Here is a 23,127-nt window from a genome sequence, read left to right on the forward strand (position 1 = left end):
AGTGAAGTTCGACTGAGAAATAAGGGCTTTGTCTCTGGAGAATGGAATAGGAAGCATGTAAGAAATAAAAAAGCCTAATTAAACAGTAGGGCATCAAAGTTAAAATAATAAAAGGCTTTTTTTAAACAGACACCTTCATGTCCTGCATGATTTATTGTCATAAGATTTTGTTGAGATTTTAGTTGTGCTTAAAAAAAGACAAGATCACTTTAAAATAAAACAAAATATATCTACTTTACATGTGTCTATGGAAAGAATGTTAGTTTTCCTCACTCAGAATGTGGACAGTGTCATGCTACAAAACATTCAGGGAGGTTTCTCTACTGCTCACAGCTGTGTTTTGCACAATTTCTTTTAGTTCCTTCTGAATTATTCAGCTTTGATTTCTACTAGAAATAAATCTGACCCCATTATTTGTCATTACAGACATTTTTCTGTACTTGCATGCTTTTCCAGAAAACTAGTGATCACCAATTTTTTTTATTATTATTTTTTTAACCATATGGTGAATTTCTGCTCTGTGTTGCTGGAACTTGCAAGAAGCAAAATAGAGGGCATAGGCAATGTGGCATGGGGAGGACATAGGACATAATGGGTGTTCTGGAGGTATATAAAACATAGGACCTACTCAATTTCTTTCTTTTTTTTCTCCCCCAGGGTAGTGTCACCGATATGTCTGTCACCCTGTTTCCGACTGCTGAGGCTCTACACCGGAGAGCAAAACCGTGGAAGCCTGGAGGAGATTGATGCCTTATTGGGTATGGGAAATAGACCTTTCATAGAGTCTGTGAGGCTGACTTGTTCCTGTCACAGATCTGCAAAGACTTCCTGCAGTTGTAGGAAGAATTGTGCAGTTTGTGAAGGAGACTGAGATGCTCTGTTGTCCACAAAGTGGAAGAGAGGCAGGAGAGACAGTTGCTTTGTCTGGGGATGGAGTGGCTGACAAGGCTTACTCCAAATAGCCATTGGAATTGATACAGGCTTTGGTAGAAAGACTTTGTCCATACAAAGACCAAAAGATGGGCAACAAACACAGTCCAACATGTTCTCTTCCTGCTCTGTCCCAGGTTGCCCCCTGTACCTGACTGACCTGCAGGTTGAAGGGAAGCTGGACTCTCTGTCCAAGCGGGAACGGGAATTTCTGTGCTCACTCCTGTTCTATGCTCTCAACTGGTTTCGTGAGGTGGGTAGAGCCTTGTCTGTAGGTTCTAGAGTGTCACTGAGGAGTAGCACTTACAAACACTCACCTTAGGCTTCAGGGGTGCGATTGTTGTCACACAGGCCACTTGTGCTGTTCTGTGCTTTATTTAGGACTTGTGGATGTTATTCAGAAAAGAAGAAGTAGTAGAAGTGGGTACAAATTTCCCTAAGTCAGTGAGTTTGGTTTGTATCTCTAGGTTGTAAATGCCTTCTGCGAGCAGCAAGATGCTGAGATGAAGGGGAAAGTTTTGACTCGATTACAGAACATCACTGAGCTGCAGAATGTGCTGGGAAAATGCTTGGCAGGTGAGTGTGAAACATTTGTATGTCCTGGGCCTGTGTCAGCTGAGAAGCGAAAGGTATTGGCTTTATCATCAAGGGAGGAAGTATATGGTAACACATACTGCATTTTCACAGTGGCCAAAGAGGCTCATGCATGGACAGCTCTTGTTTTCAGTTTGAGTCTAAACTGCCCTTCTTGATCACGTCCTCACTGACATCTCTTTGACTGTTCCCAGGCAGACTTGGCAGAATCTGCCCGAGTATAGTGGAAACTGGAGTAAACCAGTTTTCCTAGAGAAACAGTGTGTTTCTCCAGCATTCCTGTTTTAACAAGCTGTTAAGGGATGTTATAAGAATCTGTTGCCTCCAGCTGCTCTAGGCCTATGAATTCCTCCTGCCTGGCTGTTGGAGCCCAGTGTGGAGGCCTTGAGGTCTCCGTCTCAGGCCAATGGATGCAGCTGCACAGACTGCCACAGACAACACCTTCAACAAGGTGATGAAGACAACACCTATATATAGGGCTCATAAAACATAAGTACAGACAGCCAAGTCTCCATCCTGCTCTTCAGCTGGTTAAGACTGAAGTTTGCTAGTGAAGGCACACACACAACAGACTAGAGTCACAAGCACACAGACATTCACAAATCCCACAAGTACTGGAACAGCCCCTCCGCCTGCCCAGGCCCTCTAACCTGCTCCATGGGTCACTGGCTATTCCAGCTTGCTGCTTGCTAGCAGAGAGACATGCACACTCATGCACTTATCTCAGAGACACAGGTTCCAGGCACAAAGTCTATGGGACGTGTAGAGATGCTCCTAAGAACTACAGCACCTTTAACTACTGACACTGAGACCCTTGCTCACTCCAGTTGCTGACACTGCAGGCCCAGGGTGGTCCAACTCTAGTTGCTGGCCTAGTATTTACTCACACAGGTCTCACCAGTAGTTGGCATTTATTCCTTGCAGCACACACACACACCCACCCACCCAGAGGATAGTGAGATTACACTGAAATATAGTTCAGAAAGTGCTTAATAAGAAGATAGGACTGACTGAGGTGATCAGGCACAGGGTTCACCCTACTGACCAGCACTGCTTTACTCTTAACTTTACTTCTACACTCTACCATTCCCCTCTTTGTTCCTCCCTGCTCCTCTTTCCTGCATATTCCCTCATTAATTTGCATAGTTCTACCCTCCCCTCCCACCATCAAAATATTCTAAATCCTCAAGTTCCTCTTTTTCCTCCAATCTTATAAGTTACAAAGTCCAGATGTCCATTCCCAATGTCTTATCAATTACATACTGGAGACTTTTGGTCTTTGGCATTATTTCTATTATCCCTTGTCTACCAGGTTTGTGTCTGTCTGTTCTTATTTATGGCTTCCCCCTTATTATCTTCTTTTACATTGAAAACGTCTTTGATAAGATAAATCTCATGAAGAACACACTGTCACCTGCCACATACCTTTACACTAACTATCCATTAAGAGCTGTCTTTGTAAACCAACAGACCAACTCCATCCTAAATGAACATCTGTCTGCTGCTCCAAGAGCACTACAAGGCCAGCACAGAAAGGGCTCGGAGGTGCTAGAACAGCCCTTTAAGCTTCACCAACAGGCACAGGTGTCCAAGGACAGCTGAACACTTGTTATCCTCCCTTGCTGGAGGAATGCAGAGAGCTGTAATTCCAGTGCAGTGTGGTCATATGATAAGGCTAATTGGAGCTAAATGCACTTAAGTGCAAGAGCAGAGGCACACTCACCAGGATGGTGAAATGTATGGTACTTCCTCTAGATATGTACCTTCCCTGTATTTTGTCATTGAGGAGCTGAACTAACCCAATTTCTACATTTTGGCTCTTTCAGCAACCCCTGGCTATGTCCCACCACCAGCTACTTTTGATTCTGAAGCTCTGGAGGCCGTACCATCCATGAATTCTGCTGGTCCAGTGAGAAAAAGGAATGGTAACAAAAGTTTAAAACACTTAAGAAAACAGCTGTGATGTAGGGTTTGACTGGCATATTGCACTGCAGCCATTGCACTTGTGTGTGCATGAAGCACAGAATTCCTGGCAACATCTGTCTAGCTTGAAATCTTACCTGATCAATTCCTGGTGCAGCCAAAGTGGAGATGTAAAAATACCTTACTCCTAACAGGTGTTGGATAGTCTGTCTCCCTGGGAAAGCTGGTGCTTAGCACTTTGCAGTGAAAATCCAGAGTTTTCACTGACTGTTTTCACCTGCCAAAGTATTTTCTGCTGCAGTTAGTTGTTCTGACTTTGGTGGTTGATGCAATCTTCCGGTACTGAACCTGTAGCTTGAGCTGCCTTACAAATCCCTGACCTTTAGGTTGTACCTAACTGATCTCTTAGGAACCTTTTTATTCTTCTGCTGCACAAGGAAATGCTTCCTTCATCCTTTCCCATTGCTAGCTCCCAGGGGGAAGAAACAGAACTTGCCTTTCATTTTTTCAAGCTGAAGTAGATTTGCCTTGTTCTTTCTGTCTCTAGTTCTACTGGTGGTTTAGATTAACATTTACTGGGAACGTGTCTTCCATTTCCTGGGAACATGAGCCAAGCTGGACAAAAATTCACGTTCCATTCAATGAAAACAGCCAGTGGAGGGCACAGATCAGACAGCCCTTTTCTCCTGTGCCAAACCCATTCTGCAGGGACTGGACCTGTCACATAAGAGCGACTAAGGCGGAAGGAAAGTTATGACTATGCTCTGTAGACACAAGGAGGATCCATCACTTAGATATTTTATTTTGAAGGAGCAGAAGTAAGTGCTCAGACTAGTAAGCCCAGCCCAGCCTAAGAGATTCCTGAGTTTAGCTTGTCTTGCCATGGCCATGGGTCACAGCCTTGAGAACGTAGTTTTGACACTGACCTTGCTCCTCCTTTAGATGTTCAGCATCTCATTGTAGCTGAGCTAAATTAAATAGTTTACTGCCAACAAATAGGGGAAGGCTGCACTCTCCCTCTCACACCTGCACTCTCAGCTGCCTGATTTCCTGCCCTGTGGTATTACATGGCAGCTATTTTGGCTATTTATTTTTTGCTAGGTTAATTTTTTGCTATTTTAATAAGTTGACTGCTTAACCAGTGATCAGGCTTCCTGAGTCAGTGCAAGGCAAGTGTCAGGTGTGTGTGTGTGTGGCTGGGAACAGGAGAAAGAGGTAGTAGGAGGAGCAGGGCTACCCCAGAGCCATTAGATCAGCTCAAACATTGTCATAGAATCTAGCCTAAGACTGTTCCTCAGAGGAGAGGGAATAACTAGCTCCTTAGGAGAGACATAACATATCAAATCCACTGTCCAGTCTGATTCAGAGGGTTCATTTATTGTGACACGGAAGACCTTCTCCTGTCTGACTCTGTTCTTGCAAAGGTAATGCAATAAAAGACACAGTTTCATTGATGTTGTTTCATTTCATCTATGGCCTGGCCCCCAGGAGGATCACAGAGATGCAAAAGCAGAAGTCTCTGATGATCGTCAGCACAGCAGTTACAAAATGGCAGATGAAAGTGCATGCCAAACTTTGCACTTGTTGGGGATTTCTCTGAGCATTCCCTTCTCCAGGTTGCTTATGAAGTTGAATAAAACCAATTTCTGAAGGACTCAATGGTTGATTCCATCTGAAAATTACACATAAAATACTACCTTTTGCTGAGGAAGAAATACTAAATTTTGGTTCAGGCATTTTTTAAGATGATCCCACTCATTTTTGCAATCACTTCATAATGTTTAAACTATAGTAAAAACAGTGAGACTTGCTTTAATTTCTCACTGTGATTTTATAAAAGAGAAACTGATTGAGGGTGATCCCCAAATGCATTTGACTCTCTTTTGGGCCATAATTCTGTCCACGGATGACACACAACCTGTGCATACTCCATGCTTTCTTAGGGCTGATTGAAGTACAACCTGTGCCATTTCCCTGGCTGCAAGGGCTGTCTGGTGTTGAGCACAGTGTAGCCTTTGTTTCTGAAGTTGCTTTTCTCTTTAAGGAAAGAAAAAAAAGGCTGATGGCAGCAAAGCTGGCTCTGCGGATCGTTCTCAAGCAGATGACAGTTCTGAGGGAAACCAGCCTGATACTGAGCTCTCTGAGCTGGACAAGGTAGGTGTATACTCCTGCATGCTTGCAAGACAGACAGACTAGGGGAGGTGACATAGAAACATAAACAAAAGCTTTGAGAGAGAGATTGTTAATTTCAAAAGTTAATCATAGTCAAGTGGTTCAATTCTGCTTTCTGTCACCTGCCACCCTTCTGAATGTTGAAAACTGTCTGCTGCAGAGGCCAGCCACTCTCCAGCAGGCACTGTGGTTCAGGGCAGTGTGAATGTGCAGGACTATCAACAACACTTTTAGTTACTCTCTGGTTAAGACTACAGAAGGTTTCTATTTTAAGCCAGCATCCCACCTCTCAAATTACTGCAATAACCTGCTGTTCATAGATTTGGGTCAGAAATTGTGAGGTGAATCTGGAAAATACAGACCTGGTAAGGGACTTACCTCCTGCTGATTCTAGTCTGCTTCAGTCACAGATGCTCATTTGGGTAGGTTTTCATTGAGATACTTGATCAATGTATTTGTGATAAGGCATCTTTAAAATTATCCATTTTCAGAACATGGTAAGGACTACTTCCCAAACCTATCCACAAATTAATGACAGGATTTTGTTTCTTGTCCTTTTGAACAAGCTCTTGCAGTATTGTCATCATGTCTGGAACGTAACATCTGTGCTGGCTGAAAGAGAGAAACCAGGGAAGTGTGGCCAACTGTGGGCCCAGCATCCTGGGGGCTGGGATCTCATTAGCATACCACAAACCACCACTTCTACCACTGTTACTAATAAATGTTATTCAGGGTACATTTTATCAGTTTCAGCCAGGCAAATATACTTTTCCTACTTCCCTACTATTGTACAGACGTGTAACTGAGTCAGATATGATAACAAAGTTATTTAAGTTATAGTATAGCAAAGTTTAAAATAGTTTTGGGAAGGAATGTATCGAAGCTTTCTTGCCTAATTAGAGTACTGGTCCCAGACTAGTCCTTAGATGCTGTGCTCTGCCCAGGACAACAGAATACAGAATCCTGTTGTAAGTCACCTGTAACGTACATCGGCTCCTGCGACAGGGTTGTGTGGAGTGAATCTCTAAGAACTTACAGATTGTCACCCAGAGACAACAGAGCATCCCATAGTTTATAGTCTTGGCATTTATCAAAGATACAAACTTTTGCTTTCATCTCTTGTGGTGCTTGGTCTTTCACCAAGTCCAGAATGGGTTTCACAATGGCCACAGATTCACAGAAAGGAGATAGCAAAGATTATTCCAGTTTCTTAACTCTTTTTTTTTTTTTCTAGAAAATTTTAGTGACTTTTACAGTCCAAAATTAAAATGCTTCTGATTCTGTGTGCTTGTCTCTCTACTACCTATCATGAATTCCTCTTCCTCTTTTTTTAAGAATCTGGCACAAAATATAGAAATCTGTGTGAAAGATACAGCTTTACTTGACCTAGAAGGTCTTATAGTCTTGCAGGCTGCAACCTTAATTCTGCCATTTACTTTTCAGACTGCTGCTGAGAGAGAGGCAGGAAATCCTCTGGCACAGCTGCAGAACTATCGCCCCTACTTCCGAGAGTTAGACCTGGAAGTGTTCACTGTGCTCCACTGTGGGCTGCTGACAAAGTCTGTCTTGGACACAGAGATGCATACAGAGGTGAATGGAACTGCATAAAACCATCCTGATAAGGCTTTGTCTAACTGCCTCTCTTGGAGGCCTTGGTCCCTTCTGCTCCATTACGTGGGCAGAAGATTGATGTTAAGGTGTGTTGGTCCAGGGCTGCAAGGAGGTTCTAGGTACCATGAGAGAATTTGCCCTCAAAGAAACTAAAGTACTTCAGTACACTGAGGTAAAGAGGACTTTCCTGAGAACAGCAGATATGTGGTGTAGCTTCATGCTTTGAGTAACCAGAACCATGCCTGCAATGGGGGAGACATAAAACCCTAGCATCTACCAAATAGGTCCCTGGCTGAGGTTAGCTCAGCCAGGAGTCATAACTGGAAATGGAGGGGATGAACTTGAGCTCCAAGGCACTACAATTATGTCTGGGTCCTGGTATTGACTGTTCTTGTAATTGCAGGCTCGTGAAGTTGTGCAGCTGGGGCCAGCTGAACTTTGCTTCCTTCTGGATGACCTGTGCTGGAAGCTGGAACATGTGCTGACCCCTGGCTCCTCAAGGAGGGTGCCCTTCCCAAAGGCAAGTATAGCAGCAGCTGATGGGTCTAGACCTGGGCTGAGACAGAGAACACCAGTGGCCTCCAGGCCTTTCCTGAGAGAAATGTTTTTCAGAGTTATTTTCACCTAACAGTTAATGGAGGTCTGATACCCAGCTGTGTGTCAGAGCAGCACTTGCTCCTTCTGTCCCACTTCCCTCACTGAAGTGTTTGCAGCATCTGTTTTTCTGCATGTCTCAGGAAAGGGAACATAACTGATGGAAAGCCTTGCAGCCTCAAAACTCAGATGACCCTTTTCCTGGCCCTCTCTGGGGAGACTGGCTCTGCCGCTCAAGCAGCGGCTCAGGTTAGGCAGACAGGATAGCTGCAGCATCCAACAGAAGTTGATGGATCCATGTTTCTGCTTTTTCTGCAGTCCTTAGAGCACCCTGAGTGCAGTGACTCCTTGCATTCCTGGCTGATACCTTCAGGAAGAAAATAAACATGTGTGGCCCACTGCAGTAAATCATAAGAAATTCACTACAACCTGATGGACTCACGTCATATTCAGTGTTCCTTCTCCTTTTCTACCTATCTTAATTCCCACATGCAGAGACTGCCTTTTCTTAGGGTTTCAGTAAAATGTTTGATTCTGTGATCTTAAAGGTCTTTTCCAACCTAAATGATTCTGTGATTCTATAAAAGAGCTGTGCGTCACAGCAGTTTTATTCTTTTCATCAAGTGTTACCCACTTCTCTGAGTTGGTGCTGGTTGTTCAGCAGAAGCCAGCTTTCCTGTTCTGTGACCCTTCATGACAAGAGTGTATGACATCAGGAATTGCACTGCTTGGAAGCAGTCTAAGAGGTAGCACTTGATGCAAAGTTATTCTCAAGTTAGGCTGCTGAAGTGACTTTAATCTTTTGGGTTTGCTGCAGGAAAGAGGCTACAAGGATATTGGCTTTTCCCACCTGTGTCAGAGGTCCCCCAAGGAAGTTGCTATGTGTGTAGTCAAGCTACTCAAGCCACTGTGTAATCACATGGAGAACATGCACAACTACTTCCAGGTCAGTGGGCAACAATTTTGACTCAAAAAACTGTCAAGTTTTGTTACCTCTAAAGGCATTTTTGGTTTTGTTTGTGGGAAAAAGAGAGTGGCTTTGTTTTCTTCAGGCTTTTCAAACATGGAATTTATGGAAATGGATACTTGTGCTATTATCTTTCCTTGGAATAGCATTTAATGAATTATTTGTTCTGTATTAAAGGCAGTTATGCAAAATCAAGGTGTGGAAGATGACCCAGGAGTGAACATCCAGGAGTACCAGCTGATGTCCTCTTGTTACCAACAGCTGTTGCTAACTTTTCGCTCCCTATTTGCTTGGTGAGTTTAAACAAAAGAATATATAGTAGTGTAAACAGGCATAGCCTGTTTATTGCTTCCTCTTCTTCTTGGTTTTTTTTGAGAGTGTTTGTACCCAGCAAATGGCCTGTCAGCCATGGAGAACAACACACTGCAGTGGTTGGAGACTTTTAGGCACTTTATAGTTATGTCAAGATTCACTGCCTGATCCTGAGCTGAACTAAAATTGTAGGTGATTAACAGTGAATGCACAATGAGGCACTGAACTGGCTAGAATTCAGTGTGGCTTTGGATCAAGACCAGCATACTGGTGCACCTGGTTCTGCAATTCTCATTCTGCCTACGGATCTTGGAATGTCTCACCCATAAAGTCCCCTCATCCTTTGCTAAATTGTCCCTTCCTGAATCCTGAGCAATGAAATAATTCCTTTTGCCAATGGGAAAGGATGAATGACAAAAAGCCTGTGCTGCTGATGCACTCGGACTGCATTCATAAAAGCCAAACTCAACAATGCATGTGCAGCCTGGATTTGACCTCTGCATCTGCTAATATAACCCTGGATAGCAGGATAGCATCATAGAAGTTTTTTCTGAACCCTAATTTAGAGTTGTGTGCAGAAAGTGTTTTATCTTTGTACTTAAAAAAAACCCAACCCAGTAGTAATTGTGTAAAAAGTGTATGAGGTCTGCTTCTCCTGTTGGCCACTAACTGAAGCCTTAGGGATCCTGGTCTACTCCTGACTATTCCAGGTTGGTCATTTTCTCATTAGCCAGTATGAATGTTGGTTGTTCCTGAGTGTACCCACCCTGTAAAGCAAAGAAACTGACCCACTTTGTAGCTGCAGGCAGCTCAAGATCAGTTTTGCTGTTCAGTTTGTATAGAGAGTAACATAATTCTGTTTTGCTGTAGGTCAGGCAGCCATGGGGCTAGCTGTCCAGCCCTTAAATCCAACGACCAAATTATAACTCCCTTTACATACATTTAATCAAGCCATCTTATATTACTGATTGTTAATTAACTTGTGTGTTAAAGGTGCACTTGAGCATTGCCATTATCAAGTCTATGTGTTTGGTCTATAGATCTAGAGTATGGAGGCATTTGAGTTTTTCCAGGATGCATATCCTCACTGAATGATTTCACAGATACTGGTAGTTCAAAGAATTAATTAACATCTCTACAGTTTCCCTCCCTGTAAGGCTCCTACCTGCTGTTCAAGAGGTGATCAGCCACTATCACTGCACTTAGACAGCAACTGTCACTAGACATCCTCTTTTTTTTCAGGTCTGCATAGCATTGTTTTAGTATATATGGACCTCCACTTATGTTAAATGGCCTGTCTTCTCCTAGCCAGGTCTGCAGTCTAATTTAAAAGTTAGTGTTGTGTGTGCAGAAGTTTTCTATTCCTTGGAAAAGATAAAGTGTGTAGGACAATAAGTTCGCTGTCAAAATTGGTTTTCAGTTTTTTGTGTCCCCTTGTAATTTTCTTATTGCAGGGTTCTTCTTGCATATCCAGCTTCTTTATTTTTCTTGTTGCAAAAATATGTCCAGATAAGCTTTTATATCTGATACCTCTCTTCCTGCTAGTCTGACAGTGAACTGGATTTTTTTTTTTTTCTTCCTTCTCAGGAATGGTTTTTCTCAGCATGAAAATACTGACCTGCTAAGGTCAGCTCTCCAGGTGCTTGCAGACAGGCTAAAGCCAGGAGAGACCGAGTTTCTTCCTCTTGAGGAGCTGATAAGGTAGAATCAGTATTTCCTAAGCTCTGAAAGGGATTAATTTCAAGCAGTTTTCCCTGGTTTGTGTGGGCATTATGGATAAATGTGTGTTTAGGAGCTCTCATAGAGACCATACTGCCTTCAGAGAGCTTTGTGTTTAATTGAATGGCAGTGCAGTCAAACCTAATGAAAAGGGACTACTGGATTATAAAATATGCATTAATCTATTGATCTCATTCATTTATGTGCTATTTGAGACTAGGAGATTGGATTCACAGAAGGAATGAGTATGTTCTGGATAGTTAAAATGCCTACAGGAACAGTAGGCAAAAGCAGTGTATAAAGATGTTGCTAGACAGAGGCTTGAGAGAAGTTTCTTGGTGACTGAATTTTTATCTACTAGTGGTTGACTACCCCTTCTTCAGAAGGGCACTGCTAGAGACAAAATACTGGGCTAGGAAGACCTTAGATCTGAGCTGTTCTAATATTTCCTTTTTAATTATATATTTCTGGGAGATTACCCTATCTACACTATTTTCACTATTTTTCTCTTTCCTGTCATCCCCAGTGAGAGTTTTGACTACCTACTGAATTTCCAGCAGAGTGTTCCCAGCTTCCACTGTGCGTTCATCCTCACTCAGCTCCTGATTGCCATCTCTGAGAAACCAATGGCTGGCAGGAAGAAAGAGAAAATGGGTAATGTGTGAAGAACCTCTAATTAGTTTTCATGCTGTCCTTTGTGTCTAAGTCTTGGGTTCTGTCTCTGGAGTGCATCTTTTAGGGGAGAGGTTTCTCTTTGGTATCCTAGTAATCTCACTGGAGTGAACTGTCCTAGCTGTTAATAAAAGGAATAGCAATAAATATATGGGAACCTCTTTTGTATTTGTTTTGCTGCGCTTCAGTCACACGCAGGAAGGTAAACTCCAGCTCTCTTAGTTGGTGTTTTTAAAAATCACAGCTTTTAGGAGTTCTAAGAACAAGCCCGCCATTCAATTTTGGTACCAGTTTAATCACTGATTATGGAGGTGATCATAGACTTAATCTGATGTAACTTCCTAGTGCAAGTACAGATGTCTCAATATATTGTGACAGCTCATATTACCCAAAATTATGGAAATGAACTGCAAATATAGCTGTTGCTTCAGGGCAGAGGGAGGAAAACCTGTATGTTCTTAACCCCATGCCACAGATGTTTCCAATTAAGAGAACTCTTCTCAAATATTAGGACCTTTTCTGTAAGAGGAGCAGCATTCAAACAGATAAGGCATAGACATGCTTGTAGGGCCTACACAAGAAAACTAGTTGGTCTCCACTTTGTCACACACTGGAATAAAGACTCCAAACACAGTCGCACCTCTCAGCCATACCTTGTCATACTGAGATGCCTCTAGAATTTGTCCTTCTCTGATCCCTACAGCCACTCAGAATTCTAAGTTCCCTTCTTTGAGTTTATTTTACTATTTTAAACAGTCCCCACTGGGAGAACTGCCTACTGAGTGTGGCAGGGAATAACCAGTTTCAACTAATAATTTCCTGGTTTTAAACACTTCTGCAAGAGGCAAACAGGTTTGTTAACAGTTCTGATTTAAGAAATCTATAAACTTTAAACTTGCCTGTTCACATTTATTATTGTAGCACTATGGCCAAAAATTCAAATCCCATGTTATTGGAATTCCATTTCTAGAAATGGATGCCCTCAGGGTTGCATATCATCCTTGTTAAAAACAAACAGTTGGCACAGTGTAGGCACTACCAAACAAACAGTGCTTAACATAAGTTTGTCAGGGAGAAATGGCCAGAGATGAATCACAGTTCTGATGTGAACAAGTGTTCCAGACCAGGAATATATTTCATTCTCATGATATATGTCCTTGCAGCCTTACTGCTTTTGGGGGAAATGCATTCTGCCGTACCAAAGTTCAGGCGTACTGAGGGGTAGCAATATTGTGATCTTTCAAAAAGCAATTTGGACATGCTGCCTTTATATGGAAGAAGGAAATTGTCTTGGATTCTTCCTTCAGTAAGTTATCCCTTATCTTTTACAGCTTCACTAGCAAAGCAGTTCCTCTGCCAGTCATGGGTGAAGCCCAGTGGAGACCGAGAGAAGGGCAGCCAGTTCAACAGTGCACTGCATACCCTGCTCTGGTAAGGCTCAAGCCATTGTCTCCAGTGTACTGAGACACTCTTTTTCTAATAATTACTGTTGCTGCAGAGGAATGACCCCTCTCAGTCATAACTCTCATGCTTACACAGTCTGTCCTACAGCACTGAAAGACAGTGAGTGATAGGAACAATTCTGTTAGCCACTGGCCATAGAAGCATGTTTAGACCTTGTGTTTGCGAGACTATAGCTTGTCAGTATACATCAACACACCAACACATTCGTGCATGCATGCATACATACACACAGAAATCTGGATCTGGACCAAAGTGTCTGGTTTTGTTTTCACTACATTGAAAGCAGATCAAGCCTTGCTAAAGTCAAGGATGGCAGGACTGAGTATTAGGTGAAATACAGTCACAGAATTGCATGATGGTTGAGGTTGGAAGGGACCTCTGGGCATCACCTTGTTCCAACCCCGCTGCCCTCCTTTAAGTCCAGGGTTATGATCTTGCTGTTTGTCCTCCTTCCCTTCTCTCAGGATCCTGAACTCCACCACCTCATAGTCTCTGCAGCCAAGGCTGTCTTCGACCTTCCCATCCCCAAAGAGCCCTTTCTTGTTTTTAAGTGTGAGCAGAGCACCTCTCCTCATCAGCTCCTTTGTCACTTGTGTCAGGAAGTTGTCATCAGTGCTCCAGGAACTTCCTGGATTGCCCATGCCCTGCTGTGTTGTCCTTCCAGCAGGTGTCATGGTGGTTAGTCCCCCATGAGGACCGGGGCTTGCAAACATGGGGCTACTTCTAGCTGTCTGTAGAAGGTTTCATTTACTTGTTGTTCCTGATCCAGGTGGCTTATAGCAGACACCCATTACAAGGTCACTCATATTGGTTGGTGCTTTCATCCTTACCTGTAAGCTCTCAGTTGGCTCATCGTGCATCCTCAGGCGGAGCTCCACACATTACAGCCATTATCTCACATAAAGGGCAACTCTGTCTCCTCCTCTTCCCGGCCTGTCCTTCCTAAGTAAAAGAATGAGGAAATACTAAATCCAGGTTTCTTTCAGATCATGGTAGCTGTTAATGACATTACTGTGACAGTTCTAGGTATTGTTTTGGATTTCCTACATGTGATTGCCTTTGGCATAAGAATGACTTTGATAATTTTAGGCTGCATGTTGCAGTGCTCAAGAACTTGCTGTGTTGTTTTGCATAATATTTACTGATGAACTAAACTGTTTTTGGATTTAGTGTCTACCTGGAGCATGCAGGTAACATCCTAAAAGCTATAGAAGAAATCACCAGTGTTGGTGTTCCTGAGCTGATCAACTCTGCCAAAGATGGATGTTCTTCTACTTATCCTACACTAAACAGGTAATGATATCAACAGAAACTTTAAATTTCATGAGATGTACAATGGCAATTTCTGCTTTTTAATATTTAATTTTCTTATTTTGTGGTCTATTATGATTTCATGTTAGTACTGCTATGGACTGTTCTGTAGTGAGTAGTAGTAAATAGGGCATTTGTAAACATTTTTTTGGCAGTATGCAACAGGTTAGTACATGGTCAGCTTTATGTCAAGGAAGAATGTCCTTTGGCATTAATACAATGTTGAGTTTACTATTTGTGAGACATTTTAATTAGAGAATGAACTGCTGTTTGTCGTCAAGTATGTTACCTCTTTCTGTGCTCCTGTGGTGGTATAAGCACTCCAAAAGTCAGCCTCAGAGGCCAGGGGTGGCTGTAGGCAATCCTGGGCTGGTATGCAGTGTGCAAAAGCACACTCAGGGTGTTTCTGCTCCTGGCACACGTATTTGAAAGCATGGATTCAGGCTGTTTCTGCTCCTACCTCAGGAATTTGGAAGCACAGTTTATGCAGGGATGGCCAAAGTTCCTGTACTTTGTGACTAACAGAAATCATCTCATGCTGAGAGCTGCAAACCTTTCGCTGTGCACGCCCAGAGCTACAAAGAAGTGGGTGGTGTCTATGCATGATTCATACTGGGGAAGTGGTAGTGACTTCCCAGGCTTCTCCATCTCTCTGGGCGATGGGGCTGAGCTAGAGATGCCTGTGAGTCCTAGGATCAGTCTCCTGTGATTTCTTATTGAGAAGGTTGTCCAGCTGGGTAACCTTCCAGTTTTCCCCATTGTTTTGGAGACAAGAAGCCTATTGGAACTTGGGGGTTGGAACTAGATGATCTTTAAGGTCCCTTCCAACCCTAACCATTCTATGATTCTGTGATTCTATCTGGATGCTCAGAGATGACTTTTAGTTTTGCTCTCACTTTCTCCACAGGCAGACATTCCCAGTTTTCTTCCGAGTAATGATGGCTCAGCTAGAGAGTTCAGTGAAAAGCATCCCAGCTGGGAAACCATCAGACTCAAGTGAGGTAGGAAAATAAATGCATTGGACTCTTTTGAGGGGAAGAAGACAAGTTAAACTGTACAGTGCAATAAAGACTTATAAATTGGAAAGGAATCTACTTCTGAACTTTGTCTAGGAAATACAGTCAGCTCCATTCATCAGACAAAACTGATATACAGGGTAACATATAAGTAGCATCCTTTTTTTTCTGGTTTGTACCTTGTCAAAAATCCAGTAAATCCAGCAGAAGCTATAACCAGGTAGTAATGAGCAAAATACCAGGCTGTGCAGTTGGTCTGCCCACCTTTGTGGGAGCACAAAGTTATTTTGCAACCAAGAGCTGCTCTGAGAGCAAGGACGTATTAACTCAGTGTTTTGAGCCATGTCGGCACTGATCAGGCTGGAATTGCCATTAAGTGGTTTTGCTGTGATAAATCTGCCTGTGCTAAAGCTTTGTTCCTCTGTCTTCAACCACAACAACAATGCTTTGGGGATAGCAAATGCTGAGAGAGCACCCAGCAGGATGAGAGGAAATGCACCATCTTGGGTTATTGTCCCCTTGCATCCCCATTAGGTGCAACTGGAGAGGCTGCTGTGGTGGAACATTGCCGTGCGGAATTTCCATATCCTCGTTAACTTGGTCAAGGTGAGGTGCTGGTTGTTTTTCTGGCTTTCTCTTCAGATTCCCTGCAAAGCCCAGTGTACCCAGGTTCATGAGAACAAGGGAAGAATGTGAAGTATGGCTGACTAGAGGTGGTAAATAAAGACAGTTATAATCTGTGTACAAGGGTTTCCATTTAGCTTTCACTTCAATACTACTTCATTCTTACAGCCTGCACATCTTACTAACGTAGTTCTCACACAAATAAGTCTGCAAGAAGACAGGATGATGTGAGGAAGTGCAGAAAAAGGACTGAAGGAACACCCCAATTCCCTGGTACAGTGTTTTGTGTCTGACAGAGCCCACTGCCAGCTGTGGAAGAGGCAGATGTGAGAAACCCTTCAGGTAGATCTGGAATAACATCTGACAGAAGGAAAGATTGTCCTGCTGTACTCAGCTGGAGGCAGGCCACTGCTCTGAACAGGGGGCTTGGATTCCTCTGTAACCTGCATTCAGTGCTTATTTGATAGCGCTCAGCTTCACTTCCTCTCATGGTAACATACGATTTTTCTTTGAATCCTGCTGACAATTCCTGTCATCTGTGAACCCTAGAAGCCAGCCCCACTGGATGAAGTATTTCCTTCCATCAGTCGGTACATTCCGTGTCACTGAGTGTGATTATGTTTTGGGCAGAGGGTGATAGGTACAGCTGCACTTTTCTGCTTGCTTAGGTTGATCATTGCTGTTTTATCATATCTGAAGTGATGATTGGTGAGTCACGATTTTTCAAGTTCAGCTTATGAGCTCTGGTGAATTGAGCTGGATTCTTCTACACAGCAGCATTCACTGGAGCCCTACCTGTGCTTCAAATGCCTTTTGAGAGCATACCTTTATGCTCTTTAGACCTGGACCAACTGGTTTTGTTTTGCAATCCACAGCAGCACTGGGGTACCTTCACAGCTCTCACTCACATCTGTGTGCTATGCCAGTTAAAATGTTCACTAATTAGTTATAGAATTGGTCACTGGCAAAAATATATGTGCAAATGTATACCAGAAGAAAGCCTTCAAAAGAGCTGACACCATCTATTCCATTTCTTTCTTTGCTGTTGGACCACAGCTGTGTGTGACCTGTGCAGTGACCCCTGGTCACTGCCAGCTGGCACTGTTAATGTACTAGCTTCGTTATCTCCTCCAAAATACATTGTTTTGCACATCTCAGTTTTGCTTTGTCTGTTATGTAGTTACTTGCCCATCAGCTGGACTTGGGTCTCTTGGGTCTCAAACTATTAAGAACTTCAGACTCATTGAGATAATTTTGTGCCACCTGCAAAAGGTGCACCTTGGATCACCAAATAGCCATCCTGCCCAGTGCTCCTGCCTGACAGCCAGTATATTTCACGCACTTATGTGGTGTTCCCTGTCAAAACCTGAGAATGGATGTTGCCTTAGAACAGGTTTCAGGCTTTAATGAAGAGTATGAAATGAAGGGCTCTTCTTAATTGTCTGCTGTGCTTAGATTGTTTCCTTTAGACTTGTGGACTGATCTGGCTTTCTTTTTTTCCTCTCGCCCCAGTAGGTATTTGACAGCAGGCCTGTACTCAGCATCTGCCTGAAGGTAAGCAAGAATTCAAAATAACTGAAGAGAGTAGTTTAAGTACCTGTTTTCTTGAATCATTGCCTCCAGGGGAGTAGAGTGGTTACCAAATTCTCCAGAAGCAGCAGATACTGTTTCTTATACCTTTAACTGTCTTGCACTAATCCTCATTGTAGGGCTTGACCACAAAGAACTTCCTGCAACTGGCATTACTGACTTTAGACCCTTTCCCCTCAATCCTTTCCCCATGGTGCTCCAAATGAGAGGAGGCATCACAGCAGACAGGCTTCCTTACAGCCCAGAAAGATCATGTGTCCCTCTGCAACTTTCCCTTTTCTGGCTAGGACTTATAGATATGTATAGTGACTCTAACATTTTGTGTTTAATTCAGTTTTATTCCCAGCTTGCTAGTGAATAAAACCAGGGTTGTGTACAATGATGAGACCTTGTCCTTCTGGTCTCTCTTTGCAGTGATTGAAGTGGGACCCTTTACTGATCCTGTATATTTCAGTACAGCCTTCACATGCATATAGTCTTCTACTAAGTGAGAACAGTCTCCAGGGTAGCTTGAAAGAATGTATTGTTATCTGATCTGACTTTGTGATGGTTCTTTAAAAAAGAATTTAAATTTGCCTTCTGATATATTTATTGTTCTTTTATAGTATGGCCGTCTCTTTGTAGAAGCGTTTCTGAAGCTTGCCATGCCTCTCCTGGACTACAGCTTTAAAAAGCACAGGGTAAGCCTTCTAGAAACAGAACTGTCTGGAACCAGTTTGGAAGCGTGACTCATGCTTGCTAGGAGATCCCTGTCTCTGGTCACATGTTGGCATTACACTTGTGATACTTCATGACAAACGCCTCTCGTGTCTCCAGCTGTGCTCCGTCCTGTTTACCTGCCCATCCAGTGTTCTCTCAGCAAACAGATCACTGTTTCCCAACTTGCCATCACTCTTCTAGTGCAATGGCTTCACTGTTAGCAAAGAAGCCCTTTCAGCCTCCTCTTTCAAAAGTTGTTACCACAAAGGTGGCACTCACAGAGTAGGAAGCTCATGTGAGCAGTCAGGTTGGTGAGGGCTTGGAGTCCAGATGGACAGTGTCATTGGTGTCTTTGCAGTAATTCTTGGAGCTTTGAGCAGGACAGCATGCATGAGTCCATGCTTGGAGCTTTGAGCAGGACAGCATGCAGATGGACAGACCAACCTTGCTGCACTATATGACAATAAGAACAGTTCATTTATTCCCCCTGCTTTGTTCCAGCTTTGCCAGTGAGACTCATTCTTTGTCTTAGTCTTCACAACTTGTGTCTAATAGATAACTCCTGTCAATTCCGAATGCAAGATCTGTTCTCATGGATGTTTGAGGGAATGAGGTTATCAAACAGGTGTCTAGTCATTGCCACTGGACAATGGAAAGTGCCACATAATTTGCTCAACAGAGAGGGTTGATACCCAGAGTTCGTGTTGGATGCGTTTCAAATGCCACTACCTAGCAGTATGTTTTATGCTTTTCCTCTGGTTCCCCTACTTCAGAAGGTTGTACTCAGGGCAAAATGTGCCAATGTTGTCTGGATTTTAATTGCCTCAATTTCACTGATGCATTCATTCCAAACTCTTATTCAAAATCAGTTTCATTTCAAAGCCTTATGACATGTGGTCATACTTTTATTATGAGTTACTTGACTTATATGCACAGTGCAAGTCTCCTCTGGCTTCATCCCATTCATCTGATGTTTTCTGCATAAGTGCATCATATGTCTGTCTCATAACCTCTTGAAAGGATTGCTAAGACTAATACTGTTTCATTATTCTTGTTTCCCTTATGGTAAAATCCTTTGAGAATGATGTGCTGGTCTACTTATTTATTGCAGGATGATGTGCAGAGTTTGCTGAAAACCTTGCAGCTGAGTACCAGACAACTTCATCACATGTGTGGCCATTCCAAGGTAAGATAAATTCTAATTACAGCACAAACTCCTGTCCTAAGAATGATTTACTTCCCTTCCACTGCTTTTCCAGCGCATAGGCAGATTCTACTTGCAGGCTTCCAGCAGTGTCTGCACAAGCAAAAACTCTGAGAGGAGGAGAAATAGCCTTGATTAATGGCCCAAAAGCTGAAGTATTTGATTTGGAAGTGGCTGACTTGGATGTCACATCAGATTAGCGTACTCTTTTAGAACAGAGGTTCTTGACATCTTCAGCTGTTGGCATCTGTAAGAGGGTATTTCTGAGGACCTTGGAGATCTTGAATCAAGTATAGATGCCAGATTGATAATATGGGAGAGAAGCTTTGGCAAAGATCAGCAGCCTTGCAAGTCCTAAGAATCAGCAACAGAGGTGGGAAAAGCTTACTCAAAGTCTTGAGGTGCCTTTTTGGCATTGTTATGTTGATCCTAGGGAAGAAGGCAAAGGGGGGGAGGAAGCTGGTAACACAAAACCAGTCTCCCAGTCTCTCTGCAGGAGGTTTGGGGGAGGAAGGAAGAGAGAATTGGCACCCTGCTTACAGTGTGGAGAGCCAGTGCTTCTCGCAGGAGAGAATCACATGGGAAAAGGCAGTTAGAAGGAACTTCATGTGAGCTGCTTTGTTGCTGTTGGACTCCCAAGAGATTTAAGAACACATGTCTGAGAAGGGTGCTTTGCCAAAGTAGTTGAAGGGAGAAAGGCAGCTATTAGCATGGCTCCCCAAGCTACATTTGCTACCGATTTAGTCCAGAGCTGGCATCAGGAGCATTAAAGTCTGGCTGGAGATCAGAACATTCCATTGCAGCTATCAGCATAGGGGAGAATTGGAAGCTGGCACAAACCCTGGAGGTGCTAAAAAGTCCCTTCTCATGATTGAAACCAAAATCCTCGTGCCTGCTTTGAAGTCCCAATTCACCTTGTACACAGGGTAACATCACTGCAGCTTGTGATGCCTTGTCTTTGCAGATGACTAGCATTTTCAAGTGCTGTGTCCCATGGCCCTTGTTAGCATGTCACTGCAATGAGTGAACACCTGGTTTACCTTGTATCTGTTGCAATTTGATTAGGTCTCTGACAAATCATTTTTGCAAGAATGAGAAGGCAGCAGCTGAATCTAGGCAAATAAATGTATGCAATGGATGCTCCATTCCTGTTTCAAGAGGAGCTGACACCACTGACACCAACATTTGTTAAACCAGTCTTGATTTCACTTTCATACAAAACTAGTTAAATGCTCACTGATGTACCATGCAGTGTTACCTCAGATTTGCTACTCTCCCTCAATATCAGTGTCTTTTAAAAAACATTGCACAGCAGACAGTAGCAATCAGCTTCACCTACATCTTCCCAAGTATTTGTCATTTACTTTCCCACACCAAGCCTCTCTTCTGTTTGTGTATCTGGACGTAAGGACAGTTTCTGGATACAGATTTTTGCAGATGCCATGGTGCTTTGTTGAGTCTCCAAACTGCCTGCAGACAGCTGGGCAGGTTCCAAGAGCCAGGGAGCATTGTGATTGTTAATTGTGTCATTAGCGAGGTTTTCCCTGATTTGGTTCTGATTAGTGCTGATGATTGCTAGGTCCTGCCTGTTACACAGGCTAGAGAACAGATTGCTGTTGGTACTCAGCTACACATTCCCTGTTGGCAGAACACAAAGCAAAGCAGTGTCCCTCTTCCCAGGCACGTTGAACTCTTCCAAGAAATGAAGCTGATCTGATTTCAGAGTATAGCTAATGAGAGCATCTTAATGCAAGAAGGTTACAAAATATTCTCATGAAAGAGGAAAATACTTATGTACAAAAATAATATTTTATAGCTCTTGCCAGGTTTTCTAGTTTAGCAGTGACTCTATTCTGCACTGCAGATCCAAGCCTACAGGAAGAGATGCTCACCTGGAGCTAAATCTCGCACAATACCTGGCATAGCTGCCCTTCCTTGGCAACTTCCTTACAGCAACTCCATCTGTTCCCTCCTGTCCTAGTTCTCCAAAAGCCAGTGCTTCTTTGGTCTGGACAAGCTGGCTTTGGAATTTATAGTGCACACACATTCCATGTAGCTAGTGTAAAGTTAGCGTAAAGGAATTGCATCAGACACTGAGCAAGAAAAGGTTCTCATTGCAGTGGTTTATTCAGCACCTTTCTAATTTTTTCTTCTCTGAGCTTGGGAGTTCAGCAATTTCCTGACATGAAACTCCCTGCAGCATTAGTTTGCAGCCTGTGGCTATCAGCAAGTATCTGTCTCCCTTCCTGGGTAGATTGTTTGCAGTCTGGCCACTTGTAGCATTGCTTTTTGCTTTGGACTGGAACGGTGTGATTGTCCATTGCTGACCTGCATAGATAACTCTGCTGTTTCACCCACAGTAACTTGTAGGTGAGTCAGACTTATCCAAACATTATCAATCGCACACACCAGCAGCAGTGCAGCTTCCAGACGTGCGTGTGCAAGCAGGCTGTGGCTGTCTTGAGCAAGATGGCAGCAGTGCGAGATTTGTGCATGAAGAGTTGTGCATTGTTCTTGGAGAACAGAGCAAGTGCCACCAGTCTGTTGCTGAGATGATGGAGCAAATGAAAAGCAGATTCTCAAAATACTTTTCCAAGGGTCAGCAGAATTCACCTGACTTGCATAGAGGAGTTACTCACCTATCTCTAAGGTTCAAGAGAAAAGCTGAGGCTCCTTCTATTTTTATCCAGAGTGGAATTTAGCTGTTTGGATTGTTGCAATGGATCATTTTGCTGCCTTAGAAAAAATGCTTATCTCAGTTTTATTTTTTAACAAAACATATAAAAGAATTTGGACACATTGAAAATGAAATAACCTAGGCAAGCTCTGTGGGGATTGTGTCCCGTCCCTCCCACCTGCATAATCAATAGCTTTTTAAATAGACAGAATAATTAGGCAAGAATCAATTGTAGTCATGTTGTACTGTTTCATATTTAGATTCGCCAAGATATTGGACTGACCAACCATGTGCCTTTGTTGAAGAAGTCACTGGAACAATTTGTGTACCGAGTGAAGGCAATGCTGGCGTTCAACCACTGCCAGGAGGCGTTCTGGGTGGGCATCCTCAAAAATCGAGATCTTCAGGTGAGAATCACTGTCTTAAAACCTGGGAAAGGACAACGCTTATCTGGCCCTGACAACTGTAGCTCTGCCCTTGTGTGCGGGTAGAGCTAGGAGGCCAAATTCAATGTGACCGCGTTACAGCCATGTCTAGTGCAGCAGAAAAGTGTTTTATTTTAAGAGTAAGGGCTTGGATCTCTGGAGGCTTCTTTGCAGCGAGGCTCTTGTGCTGAAGGGATCCGTTTTTGTTGCCTGAAATGAATGGGTACAGGGTGGCAAGAACTACATGCAAAGACGGGAGGAGGTAAAGGTTACTGACCCCCTTTTCACACACGCTTTAACAGAAGCCAGTTCTGGCTGTTTTCTCAATGTAGAACCAGGATACCTGAAACAAAACCTCTGTTTTACCCAAAACCCGTTTAATTAAAATAAAACTGCTGCTTTCTCCCACCCTATCCCTTCCCATCGCGCTCTGGCAGCTTCACACACACCCAGCTCTTTTGCCTTCAACTTAGGGAGAAGAAATTATGACTCAAGCCTCTGAAGAGAGGGACTCCGATGCGGAGGACTCTGCAGAGAGCCCTGCTGAGGTATTTCTTCACGCGTGACCCTGCCCGTGGCTCCCAGCACCCGGGGCCGCCGCGGGCTGAAACACGTTACAATGG

At 43.3% G+C, this 23,127-nt stretch overlaps 1 protein-coding gene across 1 annotated transcript in view; it reads left to right on the forward strand.

Annotated features, from left to right (window-relative positions):
- FANCD2 (FA complementation group D2) overlaps nucleotides 1–23,052 on the forward strand; it is a gene marked incomplete at its 3' end in the record, with an annotated part of 44,955 nt that extends 21,903 nt beyond the window's left edge. Inside the window, exons 23-42 of the mRNA XM_029083922.1 lie at nucleotides 658–758; nucleotides 1,068–1,183; nucleotides 1,398–1,506; nucleotides 3,351–3,449; nucleotides 5,492–5,601; nucleotides 7,063–7,209; nucleotides 7,634–7,750; nucleotides 8,642–8,770; nucleotides 8,969–9,084; nucleotides 10,691–10,804; nucleotides 11,349–11,476; nucleotides 12,826–12,925; nucleotides 14,129–14,251; nucleotides 15,177–15,270; nucleotides 15,820–15,891; nucleotides 17,425–17,463; nucleotides 18,105–18,179; nucleotides 19,310–19,384; nucleotides 22,340–22,486; nucleotides 22,978–23,052. Coding sequence (XP_028939755.1) covers nucleotides 658–758; nucleotides 1,068–1,183; nucleotides 1,398–1,506; nucleotides 3,351–3,449; nucleotides 5,492–5,601; nucleotides 7,063–7,209; nucleotides 7,634–7,750; nucleotides 8,642–8,770; nucleotides 8,969–9,084; nucleotides 10,691–10,804; nucleotides 11,349–11,476; nucleotides 12,826–12,925; nucleotides 14,129–14,251; nucleotides 15,177–15,270; nucleotides 15,820–15,891; nucleotides 17,425–17,463; nucleotides 18,105–18,179; nucleotides 19,310–19,384; nucleotides 22,340–22,486; nucleotides 22,978–23,052 — 2,086 coding nt within the window. The remainder of the gene's footprint in view (nucleotides 1–657; nucleotides 759–1,067; nucleotides 1,184–1,397; nucleotides 1,507–3,350; nucleotides 3,450–5,491; nucleotides 5,602–7,062; nucleotides 7,210–7,633; nucleotides 7,751–8,641; nucleotides 8,771–8,968; nucleotides 9,085–10,690; nucleotides 10,805–11,348; nucleotides 11,477–12,825; nucleotides 12,926–14,128; nucleotides 14,252–15,176; nucleotides 15,271–15,819; nucleotides 15,892–17,424; nucleotides 17,464–18,104; nucleotides 18,180–19,309; nucleotides 19,385–22,339; nucleotides 22,487–22,977) is intronic.
- Nucleotides 23,053–23,127: the final 75 nt, after the last annotated feature.

This window comes from Antrostomus carolinensis, unplaced genomic scaffold (assembly GCF_000700745.2).
Source record: "Antrostomus carolinensis isolate BGI_N321 unplaced genomic scaffold, ASM70074v2 scaffold15742, whole genome shotgun sequence".
Taxonomy (NCBI): Eukaryota; Metazoa; Chordata; class Aves; order Caprimulgiformes; family Caprimulgidae; genus Antrostomus; species Antrostomus carolinensis.